Consider the following 26,176-nt stretch of genomic DNA (forward strand, 5'->3'; position numbering starts at 1 on the left):
CCTCCTGCCAGGTCAGTGGATAACCAACTGACAACGCACGCGAACTACTGCAGGTCCAGCCCAGGTGGGTTCAGGGTTCAGCAGGGTCCAGATCCCGGGTCCCGGGTCCCGGTAGCAGGTAGTGTACACTGTACGTGTACATCTCGTCCAGTATGACTGGCGTTAAGCGAAGGGAAGAGACTAACTAGATCTACACTACAAGTACGCTGGCTGGAGGCTACACGTGTAGTTGGAGGTCACGGGGGTCACGGGGGCTTGGAGACTTGGAGGATCATGAGCTGAAGGTCCCCGCTACCGTTACTGGCACCGTGGGTGATCATTGATATCTCATCTTCGATCCTTGGATCGTGGAGCCGTGGGAGATATCCTCACTGTCCCCGTCGTCCTCGTCCTGGTCGTCGACGCCAAACGCCGCCGACAAGTGTAATAGCGGAGGAGAGCGGAGTAAACAATCCGGATCTGCTTTAGTCTAGACTTTAGTTCTTTTTCCTGTGCCCAATTGTCCTTATCGTTATCATCGTCGGCGGCGGTTTCATCTGAAGTTCTGGACAGGTACCACGCGACGCGGGGCGGAACGGAGTAAATAATCCGGCATGCGCCCCAAGCGGTTCCCGCCGGTCTGGAACGCCGCACGCACGTGGGGCTCGCTCGAATCGAAATCACATGGGACTGTGAGAGGGGGAGGCAAACTTCGAAGTACTAACTGGGAATGCCCTCATTTTTACACACCTAATTTTTACAGTTTGGACGCATGAAAACGCATGGAAACGCATTCATGGGTAGGGGATATGGTCCGGGGCCTTGCTCAGGTAGTGGATTACATAATTTTGTTCACGCTCGCTCTCGTCGGTGTTCAGGATTGATGGTGTTGCTATAGTGTACACAGTATGGGAAATGTGATTAGTGCACGCACCGTGGTTGTTGGCGACGAGAACCACCAGCCACCCGGTGCACACTGCATTATTGTACACTTCCCGTCACTGAACAAATTGTTGCAACGGACCCCGAATGGATGGGGATTCGCTGAGGGAAACCAATATTCTACAACACTAAAGTTCCGGAAAGTCTGCCGATTAGATACCAAGCTTAGGAATTACTACGACACAGCTCAGCTCAGCTGCGTGTTCCATATTAATCTTGAGGAGGTTGGAATAGGAAATATCCAGACTGTGAATTTTACGAGACTGGGGCAAGGGAAATGCGCGGGGCTGGTATTGTGATAGTGTACACTACTGCGATAAGCACATGAGGGTATCACGGGATTGGTGTTGCGCAGAGGCAGTCCTCTGTTTGGCGGCGGCGACCACAACTCGAGCATGGGGGTGGCAACAAAACAACCTCGGAAACACAGCCACATGCTTAGCGAGCGGGCTGCCGGCGAGTCCTAACAGCCTTTTAACAGACTGTTAGCATCATTGTAGTCGGAATGTAAAGGAAATAACGAAATGTGCTATAGACTATAGTGTCTTGTGCAAAATTTGAACTGTGTCCTTCAGATATGGTGGCGTTAGCGAACTGTTAATGACTGGCTATTAGGAACTGGGAAGGAACATGTGAGAATAGGTACCAACACTGACTAGTTGGCGAAAAGTTAGCAGCAAAGGGAACTTTAGGGATGATGAACTGGGTTTTCGACGGAAAAGCTATGAGTGTCGGTGGTAATTGGAATTGGAAAAATCAAGACCCTGACGATTGAGTCTTTTGTATTTGTTTAAATTTTTCTTTAGCTTTGTTGGTATCATTGGTGACGAATGTTGGTGAAAGCGGTATGAAACAGCAAATGGAAAAAGGAGCTATCACGAACTGTCCCGGCAGCCCCCTATTGTAAACGTACCACAGTAGTTCCCAGCATCGAAGAAGACCTTCGTGATGGTTAGGTTACGGACCGATTGATTGCACAGAAGCTCGAAAATTTGCGAGCGAAAAGAGGAGCAGTTCGAGGACACTTATGTGCCACTTACTCACACTTCCCACAATTGCCATGGGAAATCGCACTGGTTATACACTCAATTGAGAAAAGATAGATAGTTATACACAGCTAACGCCTTTTAGTTGCCATACTAGGCCAATAACTTCCTCCCATTTTTTGATAACATATACATATACATGTGCCTTTTTTTTTACCGCAATGAACAACAGCCTCTCAACAATCTACTGCCTACCCAAACTGCCCGAACCTAACCTATCATACACTCATCCACACCCCTTTCCCCCTTTTACATACCTGCCTTGATCAAGCAGCAGAGTAAACAGCACTAACCAGCCGTCCACACTCCGCCCTCTGCTCAACACTAACGCTCCTTCCCTTGCCACCATCCAACCTAACTGTCTTCCTCGGCGTCAACTGGAACCGATTCGTCTCTCCCTCCCTCTTCACCAGCCTATTCTCGTGTCCGTGTCCACCATGGGCAGGCGTGTCCAGCGGCGCGATATAAGTAGGCAAGTTGACATTATTCCTCTTCCCCGTGCCCAGCTGATAATACTCATTTCCGCCCCACCACAGCACGTCAGCACCAAAGTTAGTGTCCGTCTCCTTCTTCGAAGAAGCGGTGCTGACGCGGGTGACGTTATCCATGACTGCGCAGGCGTGGGTGCTGCCGACGCTCAGACGGGACAGACGGATGGGCACGACGCTGTTGGTGGCCTCGTCGAACTCGAAGAGGTTGGACAAAGCCTTGACTTTCGTGGGGGCAACGGACACGTGCGTCCACTTGCCGGTTCCGAGACTGCCGTGGATGCCCTCGCCGCAGGCCCAGGTCTCGACGTTGATGCGGCCGAGGTCCTTGGCGGGCACGAGCTGCGCCGACTTGCTGCCGATTTCTCCCTGGAAGGCGCGCGCGTCGACAGTGAAGAAGCTGTTGAGGCCGCCAGCGGCGATGGAGGTCACCTTGGGCCGCAGGCTGGTCCCGTGGTAGAGCTGGTTGATGGGCAAGGGGCGGGGCGAGTCAACGTAAGGGTGTTCGGTGTCGTTCTGGAAGCCGAGCTGGCCGAAGGAGTTGTCGCCAAAGGTGAAGATGTGGCCCTCGGTGTCGAGGGCAAGCGAGTGGAAGTCGCCGGTAGCGATCTCCTTGATCTTGGAGCCGCTTAGGCCGGTCACCTCGTGAGGCTGGTCGTAAGGGCCCGCTGGGCGGTTGGTCCATGTCAGGCCGGGGATGCCAAGTTGGCCCTTTGAGGGGAAGTCCTCGGAGCTGGAGGCGGCAGAGAAGACGCGGCCCTTGGAGGTGAGCATCAGGCAGTGCTCCAGGCCGCTGCGGACATCGACAATCTTTTCATTCCATCCCAGGCTCTTGGGCTTGAGGGAGCGGAAGTTCACGGGAGACTGGCTGGACCAGAGGGAGGAAGATGAGGCGGTAACGTCTTTCTGGCCCGCTCTTTGATCAGCGGCGGCCACCGGGACAGAGTAGACTTCTCCATTGGAGGCAAGACCAATGATACGGTCGCGAGACATGGCCAGCTTGACCAGATCCTTGCCCTTCAAGGTGACAGTCGGGGTATAGTTTTCCTTGTCGAAGGCGACACCCCATTGGACCAGGTTTCCTTTCTCATCAATGGCGGCGCCAAAGTTGCGGTCCAGCTTGAGATCGCGCAGAATCTGGTCATCAAAGTAGGAGATGCGCCTTGGGGTCTTGATGACGGATTCGTTGGAATCCGGAGCAACGACCTTACCGGCATTAGAACCCCAAGCGTAAACACCGGGATGTTCCCAGCTCTGCTTGACCTGGACGTGCTGCGGGCTCAACTCGTTGCGGCTCTCCTCGGCGGAGACGGACCGTTTCCGGGGCTTCTCAAAGATGAGCTCAGCCTTCTCCGGTCCGACGGGCTTCTTCTCATCCTTGGTGTCGGCCGTGAGCATAGGGTACGCAACCAGAGCGGCACCGGCAGCAACACCGCCCACCAGGGCACCGGTAAGGATGCGGAGGCCGAGATTCGACTTTTCCGGTTGAGGCTCCGGCTCGGGCCTGAATCTTTTGCTAACACTCCGTACCCATTGTGTCGACTTTGTCATCCGCCGGGCCTGGGGCCGGAGGGCGGTCCTGGCAAGCATCATAGGGGACGCCATGGTGGTTAATACTTGAATGGTTCAAGTTAGCTTAAGAAGGTGATGATGGCGGCATCCGCTTGGAATTTATACGGTGCTTGACAGTGCCAGGGGTCCGTCGTTAGGGCGGTTTTTTCTCTATCAGGACTAATCAACTTCTCATGCTTTGACAACCTTGTTGGTTCAGATAGGATTTGAAAGGCTCAACACCAAAGTGCAAACTTTCACGACGAGACGTAAGATGAAATGGTGAGGTCACTCAACTGGAATTAAAGCGAGTCGACCCCGGATGTTTTCGCTTTGAACCCTTGAGCTCTGAGGTGCGTGAGGAGGTCCAGGTAATGGAAGCTTCAGCTTAGATCGACACCTGCTCCCAGCTCTAACAATTAGTTCTAGCTTCCGTGGGGAAGCTTCTTCAAGCTTGGGGGATGAGGTCTGTGCGCTTCTCGGCTAAGGTACAGTGCAAATAAACATGGCGGCTCGCTGTCCATATCCCCATCGCTGTCCCAAAAAGTGGACAGCTCACTGTTGCAGTGGGAGGTACGTACCTGGAATGACGGGATAGGGGAACAGGGGGGAATCAACACGCACTGGGACATGATGGATTGAAGCTATCACCACCGGGCAATCTTGTCCAATAATCCAATTTCCCAAAATGTACGACGAGCACTGGTATAGCTTTCAAGAGGTGCCGCAGAGCAGACCATCGGCTGTAAAGACGCGCCACCGTCGAGCCAACTCTCTGCTGCAGCAACCAGAGGTTTGTCTTTCCATTCAACACTTCCCCACTAGCAGCCAACAGTCGCTAACCCAACCATCACCACTTGATAGGAGACGACCGACAACAACATCCCCGAAGAACCACTCCCAGCACTTTTTGAGGACCAGGAAGACGTGAACGCGCCACCCGAGGCTACTGTTCTTCGCCGGGCGAAATCTTATTCGGACTTCTACGACATCGCGACTGCGCATCTCGCTGGCGGCCATGGAGGACCCAAGCAGATGAACAAGAAGGCCAAGGGGCGACGCAACAATCACAACCTCTGGGATGCCTTGATGATCCCCGTGAGTGCGGCATCGAAACTACCTGTGGAGGAAGGCATATACGACGATACTCTGGCCCAAGAGTTGCTACAGGCTAGCCAGCAAGAATACCTGCTGTACCATGACCAACTCACCTTGACGGAACGACATCTGGGAACCCTGATCGACGACGCCAACAGCGCACTCAAGACCCTCGAGACTTTGTGTCAGTCCTTCCGAGCCGTTGAGGAGCAGACGACACCCTTCAAGGCACAGTGCGACGACCTGCTGGAGGAACAAAAACGTCTCCAGACGCTTGCCGATGAAGTTGGAACCGATCTGCATTACTACGCCTATCTCGACACCGTCAGTCGACGCCTCAATGCCCTGGGCGCAGGCCGCCTTGTGGATGACGACGCGTTTGGCGATATCCTGGCCAACCTGGACTCTTGCATTGAGTTTATGATCCAGCATCCCCAATATCGGGACGCTGATACCTACCAGGCTAGATACCAGGCGCTACTAACCAAGGCCCTACATCTTCTAGAGGTGGGATTCAACAACCGGCTAGATCAAGTGTCTGGGGAACTCGCTCGTCAAATCACCAACACCCAGTCGGAATCCGCGCGACATGCATTGGCTTATGGCCGGTTCGAGGAGGTCCTAATGAACTCCTATTCGCTCATTCCCAACATTCAGCGGGTGATATTGGGGGCATATGACCAAAATGGCCAACCCAGGACAGGGCCAAACGTGGATATCTTTGCCAACACAGCCAACAACCTCTTCCATGCCTATTTCGCGGTGAGAGATCGCGACCTCAAGCCTCTGGCCCAGCATGATCTTGCGACATTCCATCTCGAGTGCAAGGAATCCTCGATAGACACGGCGGCAAGGAATTATGTCAAGCAGTGCTTTGAACGCTCGTTCAGCGAGGCTACGCTTTTCCGCAAAGTCTTCTCCATAGAAGCACCATATTCACCCAACCCCAAGTCGGCGTTCACCGCCCTCAACTCGCATCAGCGGTCACTTGTAACGGGCACAAACATCGCGCCCATCGCCACCAACCTCCAGTCGAAGCTGCAGACATGTGACTTGCAAGCCATTTGCAATCTTGTCGGGTGGGTCACGAACGAATACCTGCTCGTGGACTATGACGAGGATGAGACTCCGTTTGTTGCGCACTGCAGGGAACTTACGTCCAGGCTATTGGCCGAGCATCTTTGGACATTTACCGATGGTTTTTTTGATGCAGAAATCGCGAAGTCCATCACCAAAGCCGTCGTTCCGCCAGAGGCCATCAAACTGGGAGCTCCCAGTGCCGGTGAGGGCGGCGGAGCATCAGCGGCTTTCCCGGTGGTCAAGCGAGCAATCGAGCTGCTTGTTTTGTTCGACCAGTCCATGCCCAAGGAGCGCTGTGTAAGTAACCTCCCTTTCCTTCTTTCAGCCCCTAAATTACCCAGCTAACACGGAACCTTCCCCCCATTCCAGCAACGCAACAGCCCCGTAATCTTCAAACTCGTCCGCGAAACCATCGCCGCCCTCCAGCGCGCCGAAGTGCGCATCAAAGCCTCGTCCACAAAAAACGGCGGTACGGACCCGGACCTCTTCATGATCAAGAACCTGCTCATCCTCAAGAACGAGCTCCTCACCCTCGAGATCGGCGACGTGCGCAACGGTACCGGCGGCCAAGGAGCGACAGGCGCTTTTGGGAGCAGCATCCAACACCTCGGCCAAATCTGGGAGAGTCTCCCGACCGCCGGTAACCTTTTTGGACTGGTCTCCAGCTCCGTGTCGACATTTAGCTCTTACATCCCCGGCTCGTTTCTCCTTTCGCGCGCGGCTGGTAGTATTACTGGCTCCGGCTCTGGATCGGGCACGACGGCACCAGGTGCGGCGGAATCACAAGACGCAGGAGAACAGCTGGATGAGTTACTCCGTCAAAGCATTTACGCGTTCACTAGGCGCTGGGCGGCGATCTTCAATGAGGCCAAGGTCAAGGCGTCCAAGGCTGGCGGGAGGACCTTGAGTCAGTTGGAAAGGGAGCTGGATGAGATGCTAGAGACGGCGTTTAATACACAGCCGGAGGTGGTAGAGAAGTTGAAGGAGGCGATTCAACTGGATGCGCAAGCGCAGTTGACTGGGGCTGCTGGTGGTAGTGGTGTGAAGACTAGCGGTTCTAGGACTGGCAAGGAGAAGGGAAGTGTTTATACTGGTGGCAGTAGGGCTAGTAGGGGGAGTAGTCGGAGGATGTAGGCGTAATGGGTGAAGTAGTGGTTGTCTGGATCAGGGGATTATTGGACATGTGGATGTGCTTGTAGGCTCTTTGCGGGAAAATACTAATACGAGAATTACCAGTCAAGAAAGATCTTTTTGATTATTTGCCATTGTCTCTGTACTGAAACCAAGCAACTCTAGCCCTTAAATGCGGTCCATGTGCTTTTTGAAACCCAAATATCCCCGGAAGTGTTCTGTAACTGCACCATGCTGCTCGTTGAAGAGCCCGTTTCCCATCTGTTCATCTATCCATCCCTTCATTCGTTCATTGGAGCCCGTTTTCCTTTCCTTTGTTGTCATGACCTTTACACAAATCCCCGTACATAAGGCTCAAGTGGAGTGAGCCTACCCTACCCTCCTTTCTCTTCCCTCAAGTTACCTCTAACCACCTCAGAAAACCCGCCCCTAATTAATAGCCCTCATAGTCATCTCCACCACCGCAAACGTTCCCGCGCTCACCGGCATAGCCCTCAAAAGCGTCGGCCCAATACCCTTCCAGAACCCTCTCATGCCTTCCTGCCTGAACGTCTGCGCAAAGCAATCCCTCATGTTCTTATACTTTTGCTGTCCAGCTCCAAACCCATCAGTCTGCATCTTGCTCTTGACCACATCCAACGGATAGCTGCCCAACCAAAGCGCCTCGCCCGCCAGTCCACCATACAGCGCAATTTTGTACGAGGGGATCTCCTTGCGATCGATCTTGTTGCGCGCCGCGTCCGCGTTCATCAGCCACTCAAATGCCAAAAACCACAAGCCGTACGCTTGCGCCTCGCGCAGCACGGTGACGACCTCCCCACGGTACAAACCGGGCAAGACGCCGCCGGCTTGTTTCGAGAGCTTGCGCACGCAGTCTAGTGGTCCTGAGTACAACCGGCCGGCACCGTGCGGTTGGGCTTGCAGGCGGATACGCACGTGCTCGATGGGACCGGAAATAACAGAGTTGGCGACGCCAGCAAAGGCGCCCGCGGCGTAGTACTCGCCGTAGGACAGGTTCGAGACGCCGGGGATGAAGGACTTGTCTGAGGCGGAACGGCGTTGTTCGAGGAAGCGGCGCGCGGAGTGGAAGGCGCCGAATTGTATGGACACGCAGGCGCCGATGCCCAGGAGGGGAGTAAGGGTGCCTTTGTAGAAGGCCAGGGCGCCTTCGTTCTTGTAGATGGAGGCTGCGGCGGTGAGGGCGGAGGAGTATTGGGTGGAGGTTTGGAGACGGACTTTGACTATGTCGAAGGGTTGGCCTGTGGGATCGATGTTGGTTAGTTTTCACCTCTCGGTATTTAGACGTGAAAAAAAGTGTACTCACCAATCAACACCTGGGCAATGCCGCCCACAGCGCCAGAGAAGAGATCCTTGGCCGTTTGGAGACCGGCGCTGTTGCCATCGTGGGACTCGATATCGGCAGCGGAGTCAGCCATTGTTTCTGTTTTGGGTTCTTATTTTCTGTAGCCAGAAACTATGAAGGCTGGTTTTGTTTTCGTCGTTGCCAAATATCTGCCCACAGTCTCTCTCCAACTGAGTGAAAGATGAGGCGAGTTAGAGATGAGAAATGAAAGAGTGGTTGAAAAGAAGGAAAGAGTGAAGACCTCGGTCTATGACTAAACGGGCGTCTTAGTGTGGTTTGTTTATCTTATCAATGAAGATAAGGGGACCTGGAGTTTGATTCTTGAAATGGTGGTGTTGTCCCGAGAATTCAGTTCACACGTCTGTGAGTTCTTCTTGAGAATGAGATGAGAGATGAGACAGACTCAAGAGAAGAATAAATGAATGGTGCTGTTGCACGTACACAATCACAATGAATAAAGACATCCACGGCTCCTATTAAAGATGTACGGGCCGATATTCGGCCACCGGCGAATGCACGTACCCCGTGTTAAGCTTCTGCCCTAACAATGGAGCATCCGCTTACCAAGGCTACTCCGCATACTGTGTACACGTACGGGGCCCCGAAGGCGGAGTGGGGCCGAATGCAAGCGCCCCGGTCGATGGCGTGCTTGGGATACGGGTCCAGACCCGACCCGGTAAACTTCCAGCTGTTCATCGCCGTACGGATTTAGCCGAGATATTCCTATACAGAGGTGTATTCATGATATGCTCTTCATGATCAATAGCGTTGACAACAATCGAAGCTGTAGATATCAAAGATGTAGTTTATTCCAAAGTAGCATTAGAATGCTTACACAGTCTGTATCTGGGTATCATCATACTCCCCCATCCTTCCCCCATCACTCAGCATTCTCCACCCTCCTCTGCAAAATCTGTCTAGCATGCGGCGGGGTCAGACTCTCAACATCCAACTCCTCCAGCACCTTTTTGGCTTCCGTATTATCAGTAAAGACCCTATCCACCGCCTTCATAAGCGTCAAGGTATTCCCATCCTCCTCCGGCGCCTCAACAGGCAAGTTCAACAGGCGAAGCGCCTCCTTGATGCTGCCGAGAGCGCTGGACCCGTCAGGGATGTACCGCTCGACGACGGAGGAAATGGCATCAACGTCACGCCTGAACTGAGCGGCGCCGAATGCGGCAAATTTGTTGGCCATGAGCACGTCGGACCACAGCATGTTGTTGAGCTCGTCGAAGGCTTCGCGCCAGATGCGCCTGAAGACGGCAGTGCCGAGGGCGTGGGAGAGGAAGTCGAGGTCGCGTTTGAGGACCTGGGGTTGTTGTTAGCAGGTACTTATCATAGAGCCTTGGGTCGGGTGAATGCTTACCGTGAGAGGCTCATCCAGCTCGGCAGTGGGAGCCAGTTGGTAATAGGCTTCGCCAGAGGTAGGCTCATCCGAGATAGTACTCCACTGAGGCCGCTTCAGATAGGCGGCGAATGCCTTCCTCTGGTTTTGGATGAGGGTCTGGGTGAGGAACTCCTGGGCTCTCTTTCTCCTCATGGTATATGCTGCGATGGTCTCGTCGAAGAGAACACCGCTGTCGTCCTCGGTACCGACGACTGAAGAAATGCGGTCCTTGACATGATCGTAGCTCATGCCACCAGCGAGGTTGGTCTGGTCTTCGTTTGTCTTGGCTCGGGCCTGGAGCTGCTCCCATAGCGTCACAAAGAACTGCCGGGTGTTAGCATAATTGCTTTACAACATTCAAATAAGCATATCTTACCTCTTCGTTGCTCCAGTCATGTAGCGCGTTGATGATGTGATCAGCGCTTCCATACACCTTGCACAATGTCTCGAGAGCTCCTGTACCCTCCAGAGCCGCCAGCTGCTCTTTGGTAACACCAACAAAGGCTCTGCCAACTGTGGAGTTCATGGTTTGGTAAGCTTCAAGCGTGCCCTTGAGATGATCATGGTAGTCGTCCAGAATAGCCAGCTGGATATCGATCAGGAAGCGAAGCTTATGGGAAAAGCGTCTGAGCCTCTCATACTGCGTTGTTACTGACCGCAGCAAATCAGCCACACGGACAGCTGCGAACGTAGGCTTTGTTTTCCCAGCGACCGCAAAGTCGTAGTCAATCTTCCGAGCGTCACTAGAGTTCATGATCCCGTTGAACCTTTCCAGAGCGAACTTCTTCTCTGCCTCGAGCCATGTCCTAAAGTGCGTATTCAGGACCTCGCCCGTCAATCCTTCCCACCCGTTTTCGGGATCGCCTCCGTCGTAGCTGTACCCAGATCGGATGTTATCATCAAAGGTCATCAGCTGACAGAGGAGACTGCTCAGGAACGCAGGATCCTTGACGGCCTCTGCCATGGTCACATTGACCTTCTCGCGCATGACCGGTAGCATCGAGGCGATGAATGCGCACCCGGGATCCATGTAAACCATCTTGTCCGAGACCTCCGTCTGGCTGAACTTGGTCGCCAAGACAGGAGCAAAGTTCTCTCTGAAGAAGACCTCCCACTTATCGAGTAGGGATAGGAACCAAGGGAAGCAGTGTGCGTTGATGCCCTGGGGGTTGCTAGTCGGCTTATCGCTCAGGAAGTGGAACCGGAACTCCTTGACGAAGATCTGGGCCATAACGTCCATGGGAAGAAGGGTCACCAGTGAGGGCGAGTATAGGACTTCGGGAACCTGGAGGTCAACCAGCTTCTCGAAGCATTGAATCCATTCGTCGTCTACTTCAGACTCGGGATCGACGTTGGGCCACCCGCGCTTCTTCAAAACAGCCTCTAGCTCGCTCCACATTGTCTTCTTCATTTCGTCCCAAAGTGCCTCGGTGACAGACTCGACATGAGCGACGAGATGGACGGCAGCGCCATCAGCAGCACCCTGGAGTTCCCGCAGGCGCAAAGACAGCTGCTTCAATTCGGTGTACGGCTCGAGGGCGGCCTTGGGGCTCTGTGGTAGATGGGCGCGGGCGGTATTGCGCAGTTCCTGGACATGCTGGAGCAAGAGGAGGTACCGATGGGCGAGGTCGACTTTGTGAAGCTGCTTCATAGGCTGCTCCAAACGGCGAATGGCCTCATCAGGGGCGTCGGAGGCGGCCACGATCTTGAGGCGGACGTCGATGCTTTGCTGTAGCTTTTGGAACTCGTCGATCTGGGCGGCAAGGGCGGCTTGGCGTTCGCTGGAGGAGCGGCGGGCCTCTTCGAGCTCTTTGGTAGCGTCGTCGAGTTGCGACTGGAGCTGGCTGCGCTGGTGTTCGACGCTGTTGAGCAACGTGTCTAAATGGTCGAAGTCGGTCGTCGACTGGAGCTTGTCGTCGAGGTAGTCCTCGACTCGGATGTCTGGCTCCATAGTGGATGTTTGGGATAGCGCGGCTGTATGTCGATACTCTCTTTTCCGGTGATCTTTGAGCTCCGCGTGGTGTTGACTTGGGAATGTTGTGGTACCTGTCACTGTCGCATGGGGACATGACAGTACGGATTGGAGGGTCTGGGGAAAGCTCCAGTGGATGCAGTACCCCTGCCGCTGCTCCGATAAGCGCCTTATCGCTTGAGTACGGTGGCCCAAGTGTGTCTTAGGCCCGTTATCCAAAGTTTCGATGTAAAAAGGTTATTGTCAGCTGGAGGTGATAAGCGCCTGGGCACGTTAACATCCATCTTATTATTTATATAATTCTACTTCTCTTAGTGTTTTTCGAATCTAATAATTTTTATTACTCTTAAAGCTTTATTACTTTTAAAGCTTTATTGCTCTTAAAGCTTTATTACTCTTAAAGCTTGATTGCTTTTAAGGCTTCCTTACTCTTAAAGTCTTATTGCTCTCAAAGTCTCATAACTCTTGTAAGGAGTACAGCATAGTTGATATAGATGCTGGCCAAAAGAATTAATAAGGTTCTACGAAGAGAGAAGAAGAGAAAAGAACACCCTCTAAGCAGTCTGGCCGGCTGTTCTAAAGAAGAAACGTGCGCGCGCATAGACTAATGTTGCCTGCCGTGAGAGTAGAGCACTTGCCTGGCAAGATTTCTAAGCATTTCAGCTGCGGGCACTAGCTCCATGACAACTATTAAGGCCACATTGCTCTCAAAGCTTAATTGCTATTAAAACTTTATTATTTTCAGAGCTTCATTGCTCCTAAATGTCATGGGGCTGGCGCCTAGGGGTGTTTGCCTGGCTTGGACTCTATGAAAGCCAGGCCTGCCCTCTGACTGGGTGCACTCCTAGGGTATGCCGCACGAACCACATTTTCGATCTTGGCGTTTCTAGCACCTTCGATATACGCACCTCTCTTGTGTATTTAGCTGTAAGCTCCATGCCATACTGGCACAGACTTCCCTTTTCCTCTTTGTCAAATATTATCACTTTCACCAAGGCCTACCTGTGTGTATACCTCGTAGAACCCTTACAAAAACCTCAACATTCCTAAAATTAGCAGGATTCATAGGCTAACAGAGTGACAACGAGATAAAATTATCTTTAATTTTAGCGGAGAGGAGTGTGCGCACGGCTGTGCGTGGAGTGCAAACAATTTACCCTGCACCTGGCTGCAGCTGAAAGCTCAAACCAATTTTATAACGAGCCTAAGATACACTTGGGCCACCGTACTTAAGTGACGTAGCGTCTGAGAATAAGCCCCTCTAAAAATTAGTTTTCATCCGAGAAGCCGAACCCCTAGTAACCACATGTCGGAGTAAACATCAACATCAAACCGTGACGCTATCGACACTTCCTTTCTCCCACTTGGTCGTGCACCGAGTCCAGCCTTTTCCCTCCCGTCGCCGACCGATCAGTCAACGACAACTACCCCAGTCTAGTCACGACACACACTCAATGGCCCCGTCGTCATGAGATCTATGGTACCGATTCAACGACCGGCCGCTGTCCGGAGCATCTCCGGCGTCGCGGCACTGGCTGGCCTCACTGCCACCAGCACTTCCACTCGACCACAACCACCATTCCACCTCATCGCATCGCATAGCCAGCCACGACGGTGTACCTTGTTCACCTCCAACGGTCTCCTAGCACAAAATGGCAACAATAACGAGCCTTCGCGACAACCCTCCACCTCTCCCTCTACCACCACCCAGAAGCAGCCCTCTTCTGCCGCCGACGATGCCACGACATCCCAACAACAAAACAAATCCTCCGCCGTCCAAAAGCGCAAGCTCCCCCTCAAAAACTCCCTTCACCGCGTCGCCATCGTCGCCCAAAAAGGCAGTCCCGCCAAATCGGCTCCCGTCCCAATACCCGAACACACCATCGAGCCCGACGGGCGCTCGACCATCTCAGCCGTCTGCGTCGCCGAGTCCTTCGACATGGACGCCGTCGCCTCCCTTTTGACATCGCACAACTTCTCCCTCGACCCCGACAACACCGGCTTCGACATCCACGAAGTCGTCCACGCGCGGGGGCTGACCAACCACGGGGACATCTTCGTCTTTCCCTCTGGCACCATAGTAACCTGGGCTTTGCCAGCCGACGTCGTCGACACGCTTGCCACACGTTTACTCATTCCCGCAGCCGAAATCCCCTTTGTCGAAAACAAGGAAGAAGAAGACCTCGAATTCGCCACCGATCCTTCTGAAGAACAGAGTAAAGTCCAAGGTGACGTGGTCGTCCTCGGCACGCTGCGTGAGGTCTCAGCCGGTGACAAGCTAGACACCACTTTGGCGAAAATTGCTTTTTCGTCCGGTCTTGCGCGCTCCACCAAGCTTGCGGTGTTGGAATCCTCTTTGACGCGCTACCTCGAAAGCACGAGACACATTCCCGACCGGCTATCCCAAGGTCTCAAAGCCCCGCTGTCACGGGAACTCATCCTCCGAAAAACCGGCGAACTCCTCAACCTCCGCAGTCAACTGAACCACTACAACGACCTAACCGACGCGTTGCCAGATATCTTCTGGGACAGCGAAGAGAAGCTGGAAACGTACTACAGCAAGATCGGCAAGGCGTTGGATGTCGGGGTGCGTATCAAGACGCTGAATGACAAGATGACGTATGCGCAGGAGGTGGTCAAGGTGGCGCAGGAGGTGTTGGATATTTCGGAAAAGATGAGCAGTGAGAAACACAGCACGCGGTTGGAGTGGATTATTATTATATTGATTGCTATTGAGGTGGTGTTTGAGCTGCGGAGGCTGTGGATGGAGAGGTTTGAGACGCATGACGATGATGTTTTGAGGGAACTGAAAAGGATTGGGGATTCACTTGAGGCTTTGAGGGGGGATGGCGGTGGAAAGGCTGAGGGTTTGCCAAAGTGAGATATGCTTGATATAGCTCAGGATGGCTGGCAGGTGGGAAAGGATGGATGGGAACTGTGAAGAAAAGAAAAAGAAGAGATGAGACTAGGAATAGAAGAGGGAAAGATAGATTAGATGGTCACCGAATGATACCCAACTCATGTGCTGCTACATAGACACATAGACACATTTCATAACCCAGATAAACCAGATGGCTAAACAACACCAAAACTGAATTTCAAATCAATAAAAGGCACATCGTTGGTCTATGAACACAACCAAGTATATTTTCTTTCACCAAGAACACGATAGTAAGAGCAAGTTGCGAGTGAGCAAACCATACTTGAAAGTCTATATAAGTATGACGATTCATCTCGAACTAAGTAAGACAAGACAAGAAAGAAGCTCCCCGATAGATAAAAGCGAATGAGAAAGAGGGGTATAACCCAACTCTAAAGAAGCGAGAGACAAAAAAAGGAGAAAGATAATGGTACACGCAATGACCCAAACCCCTTTTCTCTCCACGCGCCATGTTGTAACATCTAGCAACTTAGCCAAAACATCTATCCCAATACTTCATTCTCATTAAGCTGCTTGTATTTTTGTTTTGTTTCCCTTTATAAGCGCCTTCCTGCCCCCCCCTGGCCCTCCTGCTAACCATCTCTTCCTGCCCTATCCATTTTCTCCATGCCACTCTCCGCTTCAGCCATCCATCCTACCTCTCCACATGATCGACTCCTTTTCACCAAAATCGCCTAAAGGTAAGGCTAGGACAGCAAATAAAACAAACCAGCGCGAAAATATTGGTAGCCGCTTTTTATGTGCGTAGTGAGTAAGTAATCAATGTACTAAACAAGCTTTAGTGATCTACCATAGAATTTTGCCTCCCTTCCTTTCTTCTTCACTCCTCATCGATCCTCTTTCTTCCTTTTATGTCTCCTTCTTTCCACTTTCTTACACTCTTCATCCACTTTCTCACCTCTTACACCTACTGACCGACAACAGTCTCACCACCCGTTCCTCACTCTCATATGATTTATCCTCATCTGCTCCTATGCAGAAGGGGGTCTAAAACCTTGTTGCGCGGGAGGAGCCGGACTAGGTCCACCACTTTGCGGCGGCTGCGGCTGTTGCGACTGTGGCTGCGGCATCATATGCTGCTGCTGTGTCTGTACCTGAGACTGTTGTTGCTGCTGAACAACAGCAGGCGATGGCATACCACCAGGTTGCTGTTGCTGAGCAGCCGGGCTGGGTGAAGGAACAGGGATAGGAACAGGGGTGACACCGTTCATCGGGCCCACGCTCGGGCCGCCGTGCATGGGAAGCTTCGGGCTAGGCGACATGTTAGTCCCCTGGCCGGGCTGCCCCTGAGGACCACCACCGGGACCGCCCATCTGCATGGCCTTAGCAGCAGCAATCTTGTGGACGTCAACGTTACCACCCAGGCCGATACCTGCAAGGCCGACAACCTCACCTTGGGCAACCTTGCCCATGTGGCCACTAGCACGCTGTTCCGCATCTGCCCTCGCCCTCGCCTGCTCCATGACCTGACGCTGTTGTACCTCGGGCATCACAGTCGCGTAGCCAGTTAGGCTGGGCGTCCGGTTCATGTTATTCTGCGCCGGCATCATGGGAGGAGATCCGGCTCCATACTGACGCTGCATGTTCGGGTTCGGTTGCATGTTTTGAGGCGGCATACCCTGCCCGGGGGGATAAGGTCCCCGTGGTTGCATCTGCTGGTGCTGTTGGTGCTGTTGGTGCTGTTGGTGCTGTTGGTGCTGTTGGTGCTGTTGGTGCTGTTGGTGCTGTTGGTGCTGCTGCTGTGGCGGCGGTGTCGGGGTCGGGGTTGGGCCATAATGGTGCGGCGTCTGGGGTGGGACTTGTGGAGTGATGGCCCGGGGCATCGGTGCACCATTAGTATAAGGCGGCGCAAACCCCGGTTGTTGTGGATGCTGTTGCATGTGGGGAGAAGGATGTTGCGGGGGTCCAGGATGTTGAACATGTTGGGGGTGCATCGGCTGGTGCTGTGGGTAGCCCTGGGGCCCCGGATATCCAGGTGGGTACCGCTGACCCGGAGGAGGGGCCGGTGCCATGTTGTAGCCGGGGCCGGGGTGCGGCGCCATGCGAGGTTGAGGTGGGCTCGGCGCATAACCGGCGGGCACATGTTGTTGTCCGTAAGGGGCCGGCGCTTTAGCCAGCTGCGGCGCATATCCATAGTTGGTCGGTGGTCGGTAGGAGGCTGCAGGAGGAGGCGCACGTTGTTGACTTTGGTGATGCACCTGGGGAATAGGTACCGCCGAAGGTGGCCGTTGTTGGTAGATGGGCGGGTTAGGGCGGCCTGGGGTCTGGGGGAAATGCCCCTGGGCATTGGCGATCGGACGGGCCGAAGGTGTGAACTGACCGGGATACTGATGAGCGAACTGGCCCGGGCCGCCAGAAACACTACCCCTCTGTTGCTGCCGCTGGTTCGTGGATGCGGCTGTTGCCGCAGCCTGCCTGGCGATACGGGCCTGTTCATCCTCCTCCATAACACCCTTGTACTCGTCTGTGCGAATTTCAATCTTTGTGCTCACATTGAGCTCCCCGAGCTTATCAGCATTGAGTCGAGCTACTGCGTATGGCGGTAAGTTCTGAACAATGCTGGATAGCTGAGCTTTCAGTGCCTGATACGTCATCATTTCCTCCTCGCTGGGCTGGTGAGATAGGTTGCCATTGCGAAGCATATCTGCGTTGACAGGATCCGCCGAGTACCGATCCTGGCTGGTAGGCAGCGTGAGGTTTCTGTTACGCTGATAGGATGCCAAAGTCTCGATCAAGTCCGACACCTCTTCGAGCATGTCATCCATCTCCTTGTCTTCAGCGGACTTGCTACCGCCCAGAAGCTCCTCCAAGCTAGGATCAACGAGGTTGTCATCCCAGTTCTCAATGGCGGACTTGACGAGTTCTTCGTCAATTTCGACATCCCCATCCGTACCAGTCATCGCCGTGTCGACATTTCCATCTTCTGCACCTTCAACATCAACAAGCTTTTCGAAGTTCCTCCGTCCAATGCGTTGCCACCATATGCGACCAAGTTGACCGGAGGGGATAATAGCCGCTGAGTCGTCTTTGCACGGGGCGAAACTGGAAAACGCGCCGCGAAACATAGCCTCCATCTCCGAAATTTCGAGCTCAGTCGACGACGGTCGGTGACCCGCCAAACTCTGGGCTCGCTCTCGTTGCTTCGACCTGGCGTGAGAGGTCGGTGTTGCGTTACTGTAATCTAGCCAATGTCCTGTAGAAAGGTTCTGTGTAAAGTATGTATCCCTCCGATACCTGGACTTCTCAGTGAGCTCTGGGTGGTAGAAAGTTAGGACGTTGCCCTTGGTAGTATTCTTGGGCGCCTTGGGAGGCTGCAGCGGGGGCAGATTTCGAGGCGACGGGAACAGCTCTCCTAGGGTCAAAGAACGAGCGTTCTTATCGCTTGTTGCCGTGAATTCGGGGAGAATACGCGTGGCCGTCACACCATGCGGCAGCAATCCCTCCGGAATAGGCTTCACAACTCTACCGGGAGCTGTCGCTCGTTGAAGGCTCGTGAACAGAGGTCTAGTGGTTGGTGCCGTGCCAACAGTAGTCAAGACGAGCCCTCCCATGCCGCCATTCATCGCTTCCTTCAAATCTGGTTTTGAGGCCACAGGTCGAGGAACCTGAGGGTATGCCATCTCCCGCCTGTATAGCTCCAACGCCTTGGACCGGAATGCTGCGGTTTGCGCGACGGCTTCCTCGGTCGAGCCGTTCTCAGACTCGGAGCTGGCAGATTCAAGTTCGACGAGTTGTGCCCTTACTGCTCGGACAACGTCAGATACCAGCTCGTCCACAGTATTATAGGCATTCTGGCTGATCTTGTCGGCGATGCTGGGTTGCGCGCTTCCGTCTTCGGATTTTGGCTTCTTTGGCGGCGAAGGGTCGTCGTCGGAGTGAGGCTCAGGTAAAGGGCGCTTGAGGATAGCATGGCTGCCTATGTCGAGACTGTAGAGAACATCGCAGTATTAGTAGTCCGTAGTCAATGGTCGACTAGAAGGGAGACATGTTTCATGACTGCCATCATGGACAACGATGGTGACAAGGATATGTGTGACAAGATGCATGAGGGACGGGATGCATACCTTTGCAGAGTGGTAAAAAAGTCAGAGATGAGTACTTTGCTATCGCGAACGGTGTGCAGGCCATTGACGGTTGGTTTTGACCCGTCGGCGTCGGAGCCATTGATTTCTGGGCCGCTGTCATCGTCGACGTCGCGTTTCCGCTTGGTTGAGTTGACGGAGGCAGGGGATTGCGGCCGCGACAATGTCGTGACGCCGTTCGCCTGAGGGGCGGCGACGGCGGGCGAAGCCATGTCCTTTTTTTTTTGGGCGGGGGTAAAAAATAGCCGTGGGGATGATGCTATGGTCGACAAAGTAAAAGTCCAGCACTCTAGTCGGCTGGGGTTGCGGACTGTCGTGAATGGTCCTGGCCGTGGCTAGGTTGCAAAATGGTTGGCTGGTGACGCTGTGCGGGTTTGGTGGTGGTGCTCTTTAGCTGCGGGCTGTCGAGGTGCCTGGCGATTGTCGCGCGATTCGCGTTGCCGGTCGCGAAGGGAGGGAAAGTGGAATGCTGCGGTCCAACTTGCACGCCAAAAGTGCGATTGCTGCGGTTCCAGGTTGCTGTGGCCGTGGTCCGTGTCGTTGGTCTCAAGCTGGGGGAGGACGGACGGACTGAGGTGACTTGGAGGGAGGCCGGGCCACACTAGTTGGAGGCTGCGGTTGCTTCTGTTGCTGCTGCTATTGAGGGTTCTGAGTGCTGAGTGCTTGCTGTTCGCTGGAGTGAGAGTGCTCCCGTCGTTATTAGGAGCAGGTCCGCTCGGTGCGACCTGAACGTCCAAAAGTCTCCAAAAACTTTTGTCGTCTGAAAAAGAGCAGCGATTTGTTCAGAGATGAGAAAACTCCATCCACACCTGGCATATGGAGTTGAACAAAAATACTCGCAGTCGTTTCAAAACCCGTGAGTAACAGGTATCAAACTTCCAAACGAAAGTAAAGTAGTTCAAGAAATATCGCGTTTCCAGGTTGCGTGCAACGAGGGAAAGATGAGGTGGCCCTGGACAGTCTCCGGCTCTCAGATCTCAGTCAGTCAGTCAGTCTGTCCTTCAAACAGTTGAATTGCAGTTGGTTACGAAAAGCCAGCCGCCCGAGGCCAATCCTGCACTAGCGTGCATGGGGTAACTAGTGGGGCTGGTCAATGGTGAATTCACGTGAGAGGCTTGGTCCGTGCCTCTTGGTGCTTCTTGATCTTCGCCGGCTTCAGCGATCCCGCCTCCCTTGGATCCCATCCTCAATGAGTGTTGAGTAAGTATTACATTGTGATCTGTGAAAAGGAAGGCGGCATAAACAATCATTTCTCATGATTGTTGTTGGAGACCTTACACACGTCAGGTTGTGTACTATTCGACGGATAAGCTTCCATGGCAGCGAGCCGGACCACAGTCCTGGAAGCTGCAACACCCTCAATCTGGTCTTGGCAACATTAATGATCAGAGACACTCAACAATAAAGATATTACTCAAGTCTTATGATATTTCAATTCCAATATGTCTTGTTGGTCCAATCCGGCTTCAATGAGCCATTTGGTCCCAGATACCAATACTGCTATTATACTGCATAAAAGAAACAAACCCAATACCGCAGCGCCCTCCCATCATCATACAGTCATTAAGAGAACTACTTGAACAACGTGACAATCTCGTTAACTCCTGCTCCCCGACTTCAGGTTACCCAAACTTCTTCCCTCTTCCTCCCCAAGGCTAATTTAGCGCTTGGCGGTGGCGATGCCGACAGTATCGGCGCCGAGGTCGTAGACTGTGTAGTACTTGCGGAGGAAAGCATCACCAAGGATAGCCAAGGGACCAACTGGGGCGGGCATATCCATTCCCATGAAGGTCGACAGGCAGCTACCGGAGGCCTCCAGGATGTAGTCCTCGGGGCCGAGGGTGAAGTTGTAGCCAGCAAGAGTGAACGTTACCTCCTTGAGGCCCGTCTTCTTGGCGCAATCGATGGTGAACTGACCGTTCCAGCTCTTCTTGGCACCGATCTGGGCATTCAGCATCTCAGCGAGCTGGCTGGGGAGAGCGATAAGAGAGGTACCAGTGTCGAGGATAACGCCATGACCCTCAAGGTCCGCAATGTCCTCGCCGTAGCCAATGGCATCGAAGTCCACCTCCCAGTAGGCCTTGCGGCGGAGGGGAATGGTGGTGATCTTGCCAGTGTACCTGTCCTTGTTGACACCGCCAAACACAACCTCGGACTCGCCATCCTGGTCGGCGAGGTAGAAAGAGAAGACAGGCTCATCAACGAGCTTCTGCTCAACCATCTTGTAGAATGGAGGAGTGATGCCATTCACGGCAATTCTCGAGTAGCCGAGACCGAGAATGCCATCAAAGCGACCAAAGGCGAAAGCCAGGCCAGGCTCGCTGGTGGCCTCGGCAAAGAGCTGGTCATTGATGGTAATGTCACCAATGGTCATTCTGTCCTGAGAGACGAAGCCGCTGAGGCTACCAGAGCCATACTGAATCTCAAAGCTCGTTCCATTCTTCTTGTACGTCGACGACTCGGAAGACTCGTACTTGTTGTGGAGGTAGCAGGCGATGGAGCCGCACTGGGACGAGGGAACCCAGAGGTTGGAGCTGCCGGTATCCAGAACTACCTTGAAGGTCTGGGGTGGCGTTCCGAGGGTGATTTCGGAGAAGTCTATCAGACGTTAGCTACTGTGCCCATGCCAACGAATATCGAGGCATCGAACTGCTTACACTGAGCGTTCATAAAGTTGGAGATGGGAACCGGGTGGTTGCCGGTAACCTGGGCATCGGTGGCCTTGAACATGGCCTGGGTATGGGACTCGGGCCTGAGACCAGTGTACTTCTGTCCGAGGTGCTGCACCTGCATATCGATGGGAACAGACTCCTGGTAACGGACATCATTATCAACAAGTGTTCAACATAGCCATCAAGGGACATGGACGAGCACTTACAAGCTGCTCCGCAAGTGGGACCTTCTTGAGCTTCATCGTATGGACTCCGGCCTGAGCCGAGCCGAGCAGCATAGCTGCCGTCAACAAAGCGCCCTTCATCGTGAGCACTGTAGTAACAGAAACGAGTGTGGAACGAAAGACTGGCGACGAATTTGGATGATAAGATGGTTGTTGATGATGGGACAAGAAGCAAGGGTTGTTGGTGGAGAATAACAGTGGATGAATGGGGAAAGAGAAAGAAGACGGGAAGAGAGATGTCGGTCGGAGGTTACTTATGGGTGGTGCGGGTTGTTGCAGGTGAGTTGGAGGTCGACCCGGGCCTGTTAAAGTGGCAGAAGTGGAGAGGCGCAGCTGCTGGCGGGTGCGGGTGTGATGTGGACGATGGCGAGGGAGACGATAAGCCGCTAGATGGCTAACAAACTACGCAGGCACTTACATACAGCTCATGTTAAGAATCTTGCACATCCTGTTTCCATTTCCCAGCAGCGGCCCTTGCTGTTTCGTGTGACCCATGGGGAAGGAGCTTGGCCGCTGGCTGCCTACTGGAGGGAATCGTGAAGCGATGGCACTTTGATGGTCCAAATGGTCCAGTGGCAGAAGTGGTTGCGCGTACCTTGCTGTGCCTGGTGACCCAATGACGTGTGACCCAAGACCAGGGCCGGTCGCTGGCTCGCTGCAGGCAGGGGCTTCTTGGGGTCGCGATCGCTGACCCTATCAGCGCAAACTCGTGCAAACAAGGCGCTCATCGCTTCCCGGCCAGCCATGGGATGATTGGATTGTTTGCAAAAGTGTCCCCACTTTAACCCAGACAAACCGGAGGTGGAGCCAGTGAGACGAAGACGGCTAACCAAGACATGGATTACATAACGGCCTGCCATTGAACCAGAGAGGTTCACCGTACCTTTTCGCTATGAAGTGGTCGACACGACTGAAACGGGACGCATGAAGGGACGGGGGAGACAAGGCATGGAAGGCCCATTGAATACGGATGCGGACGGAAGCACAAGACAATGGCTGTCTGAGACTCATCATCGACATCAAAACAATTCAACTATGCTTGACGGCTTTGAGCTGAAGAGCACTGAGAGGTGATACTTCACGAGCTTAGCTCCTGGTAGTGCAGCGAGCCACTGATTTGAGTTATCGTAAGACGATAAGGCAAGGTACAATGTAACTCCGTTGGGTTCTTGGGGGGTCCTGTTCCATCGCGATTCGTGGCATCCAGTAGGAACATTGGTTCAAAGGAGCACCCACGGCACCTTCAAGCCAGTACGCGAACCTGACGCGAAGATGCACGACTGGACCGTGTAGACGGGAAGTCGTGAGTGGTTGAGAGCTGAAGTGTCAGGTGTAGGGTCAGGTGAGGTGTCATGCCCCCATGAGGTGTCGTCCTCCAAGCCGATAAGATAAACCTGTAGTTCGCCTTATAATCTTATCTCTAATCGATACTAGAGGTGCCCTGTCATTGAGGTTGTGAGTCTTCACAAATAATTAAGTGCGAAAATGGAATAGTCAACCAGAAAGTCTGGGCTAGTAGCGCACAGGCTGAGGCTTGAGCCGACGAGAGGGAAGAGACCGGAGATGTTGAGGCCAAGACTTGAAACTCGAGACCAATTCAAGACGGACCGGAGGAGGAAAGAGTCATCGTCGACACCCGCAATGGCCCGGTAGCGAACCCCGGTATTGCAATAACCAGGATTACGGGCCGCAAAGCTCAGGCGAAGCTTCACGCCAGTGACCAATGTGGTGGAGAAAGCCATGTCGATTGCGGGGTCCAGACTCTGTTTCGAGGTCCGGAGATCGGGCCCCGTCCTTGCATTGTTGCGGCGGATTGGCACGTTTTGGCGATTTTGGGTAGCAGATTTGCAGCTGAGAGCGATTGCGAATTGGAGGACCTGCACCTTGGCGGGGTTCCAATTTTTCTTTTCCATCCCTCCTCCCCGCCGCCTGTGACTGATGAATGGACCCGCGACTGGACTGGACCCGCGGGAGTAGCCACTCAATTGTGAGGTTGACTCGTCCAGCAACCCTGGATCACAGTGCCCCTCCTTCTATATCATCTCAGTCATCGGTCCCCCTCTCTTCCTCTCGTTCCCTCCCGTCTTTTCTTCTCTCCATCATCATCATCATCATCCTCCTCCTCAATTCTCACATTCGGCCTCTCACTCTCCAAAGAAGCCAACCCCCCAAATCAGTCATCATGTCTTCCTATGCCCTCTCCGAGACTCACAAGACCGTACGTGGTAACCCTTCTTCTCCAATTCCGATGTGGATTACCCCAGGACTTTTCAATGGCTGGACAAACATGTTGACTCATAACCTTGCGCTATACAGATGCTCGAGCAGAGCTTGGTCGAGTCCGACCCCCAGGTCGCCGAGATCATGAAGAAGGAGATTCAGCGTCAGCGCGAGTCCATCATCCTCATCGCCTCCGAGAACGTCACCTCGCGTGCCGTCTTCGATGCCCTCGGCTCCCCCATGTCCAACAAGTACTCTGAGGGTCTCCCCGGCGCCCGCTACTATGGTGGTAACCAGCACATCGACGAGATCGAGGTGCTCTGCCAGAACCGTGCCCTCGAGGCCTTCCATCTCGACCCCAAGAAGTGGGGTGTCAACGTTCAGTGCTTGTCCGGCAGCCCTGCCAACCTCCAGGTCTACCAGGCCATCATGCCCCCTCACGGCCGTCTCATGGGTCTTGATCTCCCCCACGGTGGCCATCTTTCCCACGGTTACCAGACTCCCCAGCGCAAGTAAGTGTCACACCAAGTCACACCAGTCAAACAAGGGATCGGTCAAGCTAACCCGCCCGCCCGCCTCCAGGATCTCTGCTGTCTCTACCTACTTCGAGACCATGCCCTACCGCGTCGACATTGACACCGGCATCATTGACTACGATACCCTCGAGAAGAACGCCCAGCTCTTCCGCCCCAAGATCCTTGTCGCCGGTACCTCTGCCTACTGCCGTCTGATTGACTACGAGCGCATGCGCAAGATTGCCGACTCCGTTGGCGCCTACCTTGTCGTCGATATTGCTCACATTTCCGGCCTCGTTGCCTCCGAGGCTATCCCCTCGCCCTTCCTCTACGCCGATGTCGTCACCACCACCACTCACAAGTCCCTCCGTGGCCCCCGTGGCGCCATGATCTTCTTCCGTCGTGGTGTCCGTTCCGTTGACGCCAAGACCGGCAAGGAGACCCTCTATGACCTTGAGGACAAGATCAACTTCTCCGTCTTCCCTGGTCACCAGGGTGGCCCCCACAACCACACCATCACCGCCCTTGCTGTTGCCCTTAAGCAGGCTGCCTCTCCCGAGTTCAAGGAGTACCAGCAGAAGGTCGTTGCCAACGCTAAGGCTCTCGAGAAGAAGCTCAAGGAGCTCGGCTACAAGCTCGTCTCTGACGGCACTGACTCTCACATGGTCCTCGTCGACCTCCGCCCTCTCAGCGTTGATGGTGCCCGTGTTGAGTTCCTCCTTGAGCAGATCAACATTACCTGCAACAAGAACGCCGTTCCCGGCGACAAGAGTGCCCTCACCCCCGGCGGTCTCCGTATTGGTACCCCCGCTATGACCTCCCGTGGCTTCGGCGAGGCCGACTTCGAGAAGGTCGCCACCTACGTCGATGAGGCCGTCAAGCTCTGCAAGGAGATTCAGGCTTCCCTCCCCAAGGAGGCTAACAAGCAGAAGGACTTCAAGGCTAAGATCGCCGCTGGCGATATTCCCCGCATCAACGAGCTCAAGCAGGAGATTGCTGCCTGGAGCAACACCTTCCCCCTCCCCGTTGAGGGCTGGAGGTACGATGCCGGTCTCTAAATGTGTCATTCACGTAGAGAGATCTGAATGTTTTGTGTGGTAATGATGATATACGGTATACAAGCGATTGGGGCATTTTTCAACAGCGATGCCAATGGGTCACGGATATGTTTTTCAACTTTGCATGAGACCCGGGATGAAGGCTTGGGAAAACTAAAAACAGGGTGGTAAACAGGTCACTGGATTTGCGATCTCAACAACGGATTAGGTTACGGAAAAAAAATTACTGGAGTCGGAAAAATTCACCATATTGCATGCATTTTCAAGGGGCGTTGCAATTTGGTATTTGGTCCTCAACATGATCATTTTTCAGGACTGCGGAGTTCAATGGGGATAACTAGTTGTTTTAGACGACTGCTTCAACGCGGTCGGGGGTAAAAGTTTTATACCCTGGATAATAATGGACGCAAATATTTTGCGGCAAACT

At 53.7% G+C, this 26,176-nt stretch overlaps 8 protein-coding genes across 8 annotated transcripts; 3 read left to right on the top strand and 5 right to left on the bottom strand.

Moving 5' to 3' along the window:
• Positions 1-2,136: 2,136 nt before the first annotated feature.
• SMAC4_03706 (uncharacterized protein) lies at positions 2,137-4,082 on the bottom strand. Its single transcript, XM_003351351.3, has one exon. The coding sequence runs from the start codon at positions 4,058-4,060 to the stop codon at positions 2,234-2,236; it is 1,827 nt and encodes a 608-aa protein (XP_003351399.2). The 5' UTR covers positions 4,061-4,082; the 3' UTR covers positions 2,137-2,233.
• Positions 4,083-4,662: 580 nt separating this feature from the next.
• SMAC4_03707 (uncharacterized protein) lies at positions 4,663-7,371 on the top strand. The gene is made up of 3 exons (XM_003351352.2): positions 4,663-4,799; positions 4,871-6,481; positions 6,554-7,371. Exons 1-3 carry the CDS (start codon positions 4,695-4,697, stop codon positions 7,316-7,318), a joined length of 2,481 nt encoding a protein of 826 aa, XP_003351400.1. The 5' UTR covers positions 4,663-4,694; the 3' UTR covers positions 7,319-7,371.
• A 95-nt stretch (positions 7,372-7,466) lies between these two features.
• On the bottom strand, positions 7,467-9,107 carry SMAC4_03708 (uncharacterized protein). The gene is made up of 2 exons (XM_003351353.2): positions 8,640-9,107; positions 7,467-8,574 (listed from the first exon to the last, which is right to left on the bottom strand). Exons 1-2 carry the CDS (start codon positions 8,749-8,751, stop codon positions 7,745-7,747), a joined length of 942 nt encoding a protein of 313 aa, XP_003351401.1. The 5' UTR covers positions 8,752-9,107; the 3' UTR covers positions 7,467-7,744.
• Positions 9,108-9,458: 351 nt separating this feature from the next.
• Positions 9,459-12,116, bottom strand: SMAC4_03709 (uncharacterized protein). The gene is made up of 3 exons (XM_003351354.2): positions 10,442-12,116; positions 10,045-10,389; positions 9,459-9,987 (listed from the first exon to the last, which is right to left on the bottom strand). The coding sequence occupies exons 1-3, from the start codon at positions 12,014-12,016 to the stop codon at positions 9,559-9,561; spliced, it is 2,349 nt and encodes a 782-aa protein (XP_003351402.1). The 5' UTR covers positions 12,017-12,116; the 3' UTR covers positions 9,459-9,558.
• Positions 12,117-13,351: 1,235 nt separating this feature from the next.
• On the top strand, positions 13,352-14,943 carry SMAC4_03710 (uncharacterized protein). The gene has a single exon (XM_003351355.2). The coding sequence runs from the start codon at positions 13,506-13,508 to the stop codon at positions 14,916-14,918; it is 1,413 nt and encodes a 470-aa protein (XP_003351403.1). The 5' UTR covers positions 13,352-13,505; the 3' UTR covers positions 14,919-14,943.
• Positions 14,944-15,949: 1,006 nt separating this feature from the next.
• Positions 15,950-19,839, bottom strand: SMAC4_03711 (uncharacterized protein; the record flags this gene model as incomplete). Its single annotated transcript, XM_003351356.2, has 2 exons — positions 19,043-19,839; positions 15,950-18,905 (listed from the first exon to the last, which is right to left on the bottom strand). Exons 1-2 carry the CDS (start codon positions 19,270-19,272, stop codon positions 15,950-15,952), a joined length of 3,186 nt encoding a protein of 1,061 aa, XP_003351404.2. The 5' UTR covers positions 19,273-19,839.
• A 634-nt stretch (positions 19,840-20,473) lies between these two features.
• Positions 20,474-22,668, bottom strand: SMAC4_03712 (uncharacterized protein). The gene is made up of 3 exons (XM_024655445.2): positions 21,939-22,668; positions 21,718-21,871; positions 20,474-21,658 (listed from the first exon to the last, which is right to left on the bottom strand). Exons 1-3 carry the CDS (start codon positions 22,035-22,037, stop codon positions 20,721-20,723), a joined length of 1,191 nt encoding a protein of 396 aa, XP_024511332.2. The 5' UTR covers positions 22,038-22,668; the 3' UTR covers positions 20,474-20,720.
• A 1,153-nt stretch (positions 22,669-23,821) lies between these two features.
• Positions 23,822-26,167, top strand: SMAC4_03713 (uncharacterized protein). Its single transcript, XM_003351358.2, has 3 exons — positions 23,822-24,174; positions 24,273-24,688; positions 24,759-26,167. The coding sequence occupies exons 1-3, from the start codon at positions 23,899-23,901 to the stop codon at positions 25,747-25,749; spliced, it is 1,683 nt and encodes a 560-aa protein (XP_003351406.2). The 5' UTR covers positions 23,822-23,898; the 3' UTR covers positions 25,750-26,167.
• Positions 26,168-26,176: the final 9 nt, after the last annotated feature.

The sequence above is a fragment of the Sordaria macrospora genome, chromosome 6, assembly GCF_033870435.1.
Source record: "Sordaria macrospora chromosome 6, complete sequence".
NCBI lineage: Eukaryota > Fungi > Ascomycota > Sordariomycetes > Sordariales > Sordariaceae > Sordaria > Sordaria macrospora.

Bases quoted from the DNA above. Each gene is read 5' to 3' on its own strand.
- SMAC4_03706 (XM_003351351.3), bottom strand. From the start codon at position 4,060: ATGGCGTCCCCTATGATGCTTGCCAGGACCGCCCTCCGGCCCCAGGCC.
- SMAC4_03707 (XM_003351352.2), top strand. From the start codon at position 4,695: ATGTACGACGAGCACTGGTATAGCTTTCAAGAGGTGCCGCAGAGCAGA. The intron at 4,800-4,870 runs GTTTGTCTTTCC...ACCACTTGATAG, and splicing joins CTCTGCTGCAGCAACCAGAG to GAGACGACCGACAACAACAT. The intron at 6,482-6,553 runs GTAAGTAACCTC...CCCCCATTCCAG, and splicing joins CCATGCCCAAGGAGCGCTGT to CAACGCAACAGCCCCGTAAT.
- SMAC4_03708 (XM_003351353.2), bottom strand. From the start codon at position 8,751: ATGGCTGACTCCGCTGCCGATATCGAGTCCCACGATGGCAACAGCGCC. The intron at 8,575-8,639 runs GTGAGTACACTT...TCGATCCCACAG, and splicing joins CATTGCCCAGGTGTTGATTG to GCCAACCCTTCGACATAGTC.
- SMAC4_03709 (XM_003351354.2), bottom strand. From the start codon at position 12,016: ATGGAGCCAGACATCCGAGTCGAGGACTACCTCGACGACAAGCTCCAG. The intron at 10,390-10,441 runs GTAAGATATGCT...AACACCCGGCAG, and splicing joins ATGACTGGAGCAACGAAGAG to TTCTTTGTGACGCTATGGGA. The intron at 9,988-10,044 runs GTAAGCATTCAC...CAACAACCCCAG, and splicing joins AGCTGGATGAGCCTCTCACG to GTCCTCAAACGCGACCTCGA.
- SMAC4_03710 (XM_003351355.2), top strand. From the start codon at position 13,506: ATGAGATCTATGGTACCGATTCAACGACCGGCCGCTGTCCGGAGCATC.
- SMAC4_03712 (XM_024655445.2), bottom strand. From the start codon at position 22,037: ATGAAGGGCGCTTTGTTGACGGCAGCTATGCTGCTCGGCTCGGCTCAG. The intron at 21,872-21,938 runs GTAAGTGCTCGT...GTCCGTTACCAG, and splicing joins TCCCACTTGCGGAGCAGCTT to GAGTCTGTTCCCATCGATAT. The intron at 21,659-21,717 runs GTAAGCAGTTCG...AACGTCTGATAG, and splicing joins CAACTTTATGAACGCTCAGT to ACTTCTCCGAAATCACCCTC.
- SMAC4_03713 (XM_003351358.2), top strand. From the start codon at position 23,899: ATGGACCCGCGACTGGACTGGACCCGCGGGAGTAGCCACTCAATTGTG. The intron at 24,175-24,272 runs GTACGTGGTAAC...TGCGCTATACAG, and splicing joins TCTCCGAGACTCACAAGACC to ATGCTCGAGCAGAGCTTGGT. The intron at 24,689-24,758 runs GTAAGTGTCACA...GCCCGCCTCCAG, and splicing joins TACCAGACTCCCCAGCGCAA to GATCTCTGCTGTCTCTACCT.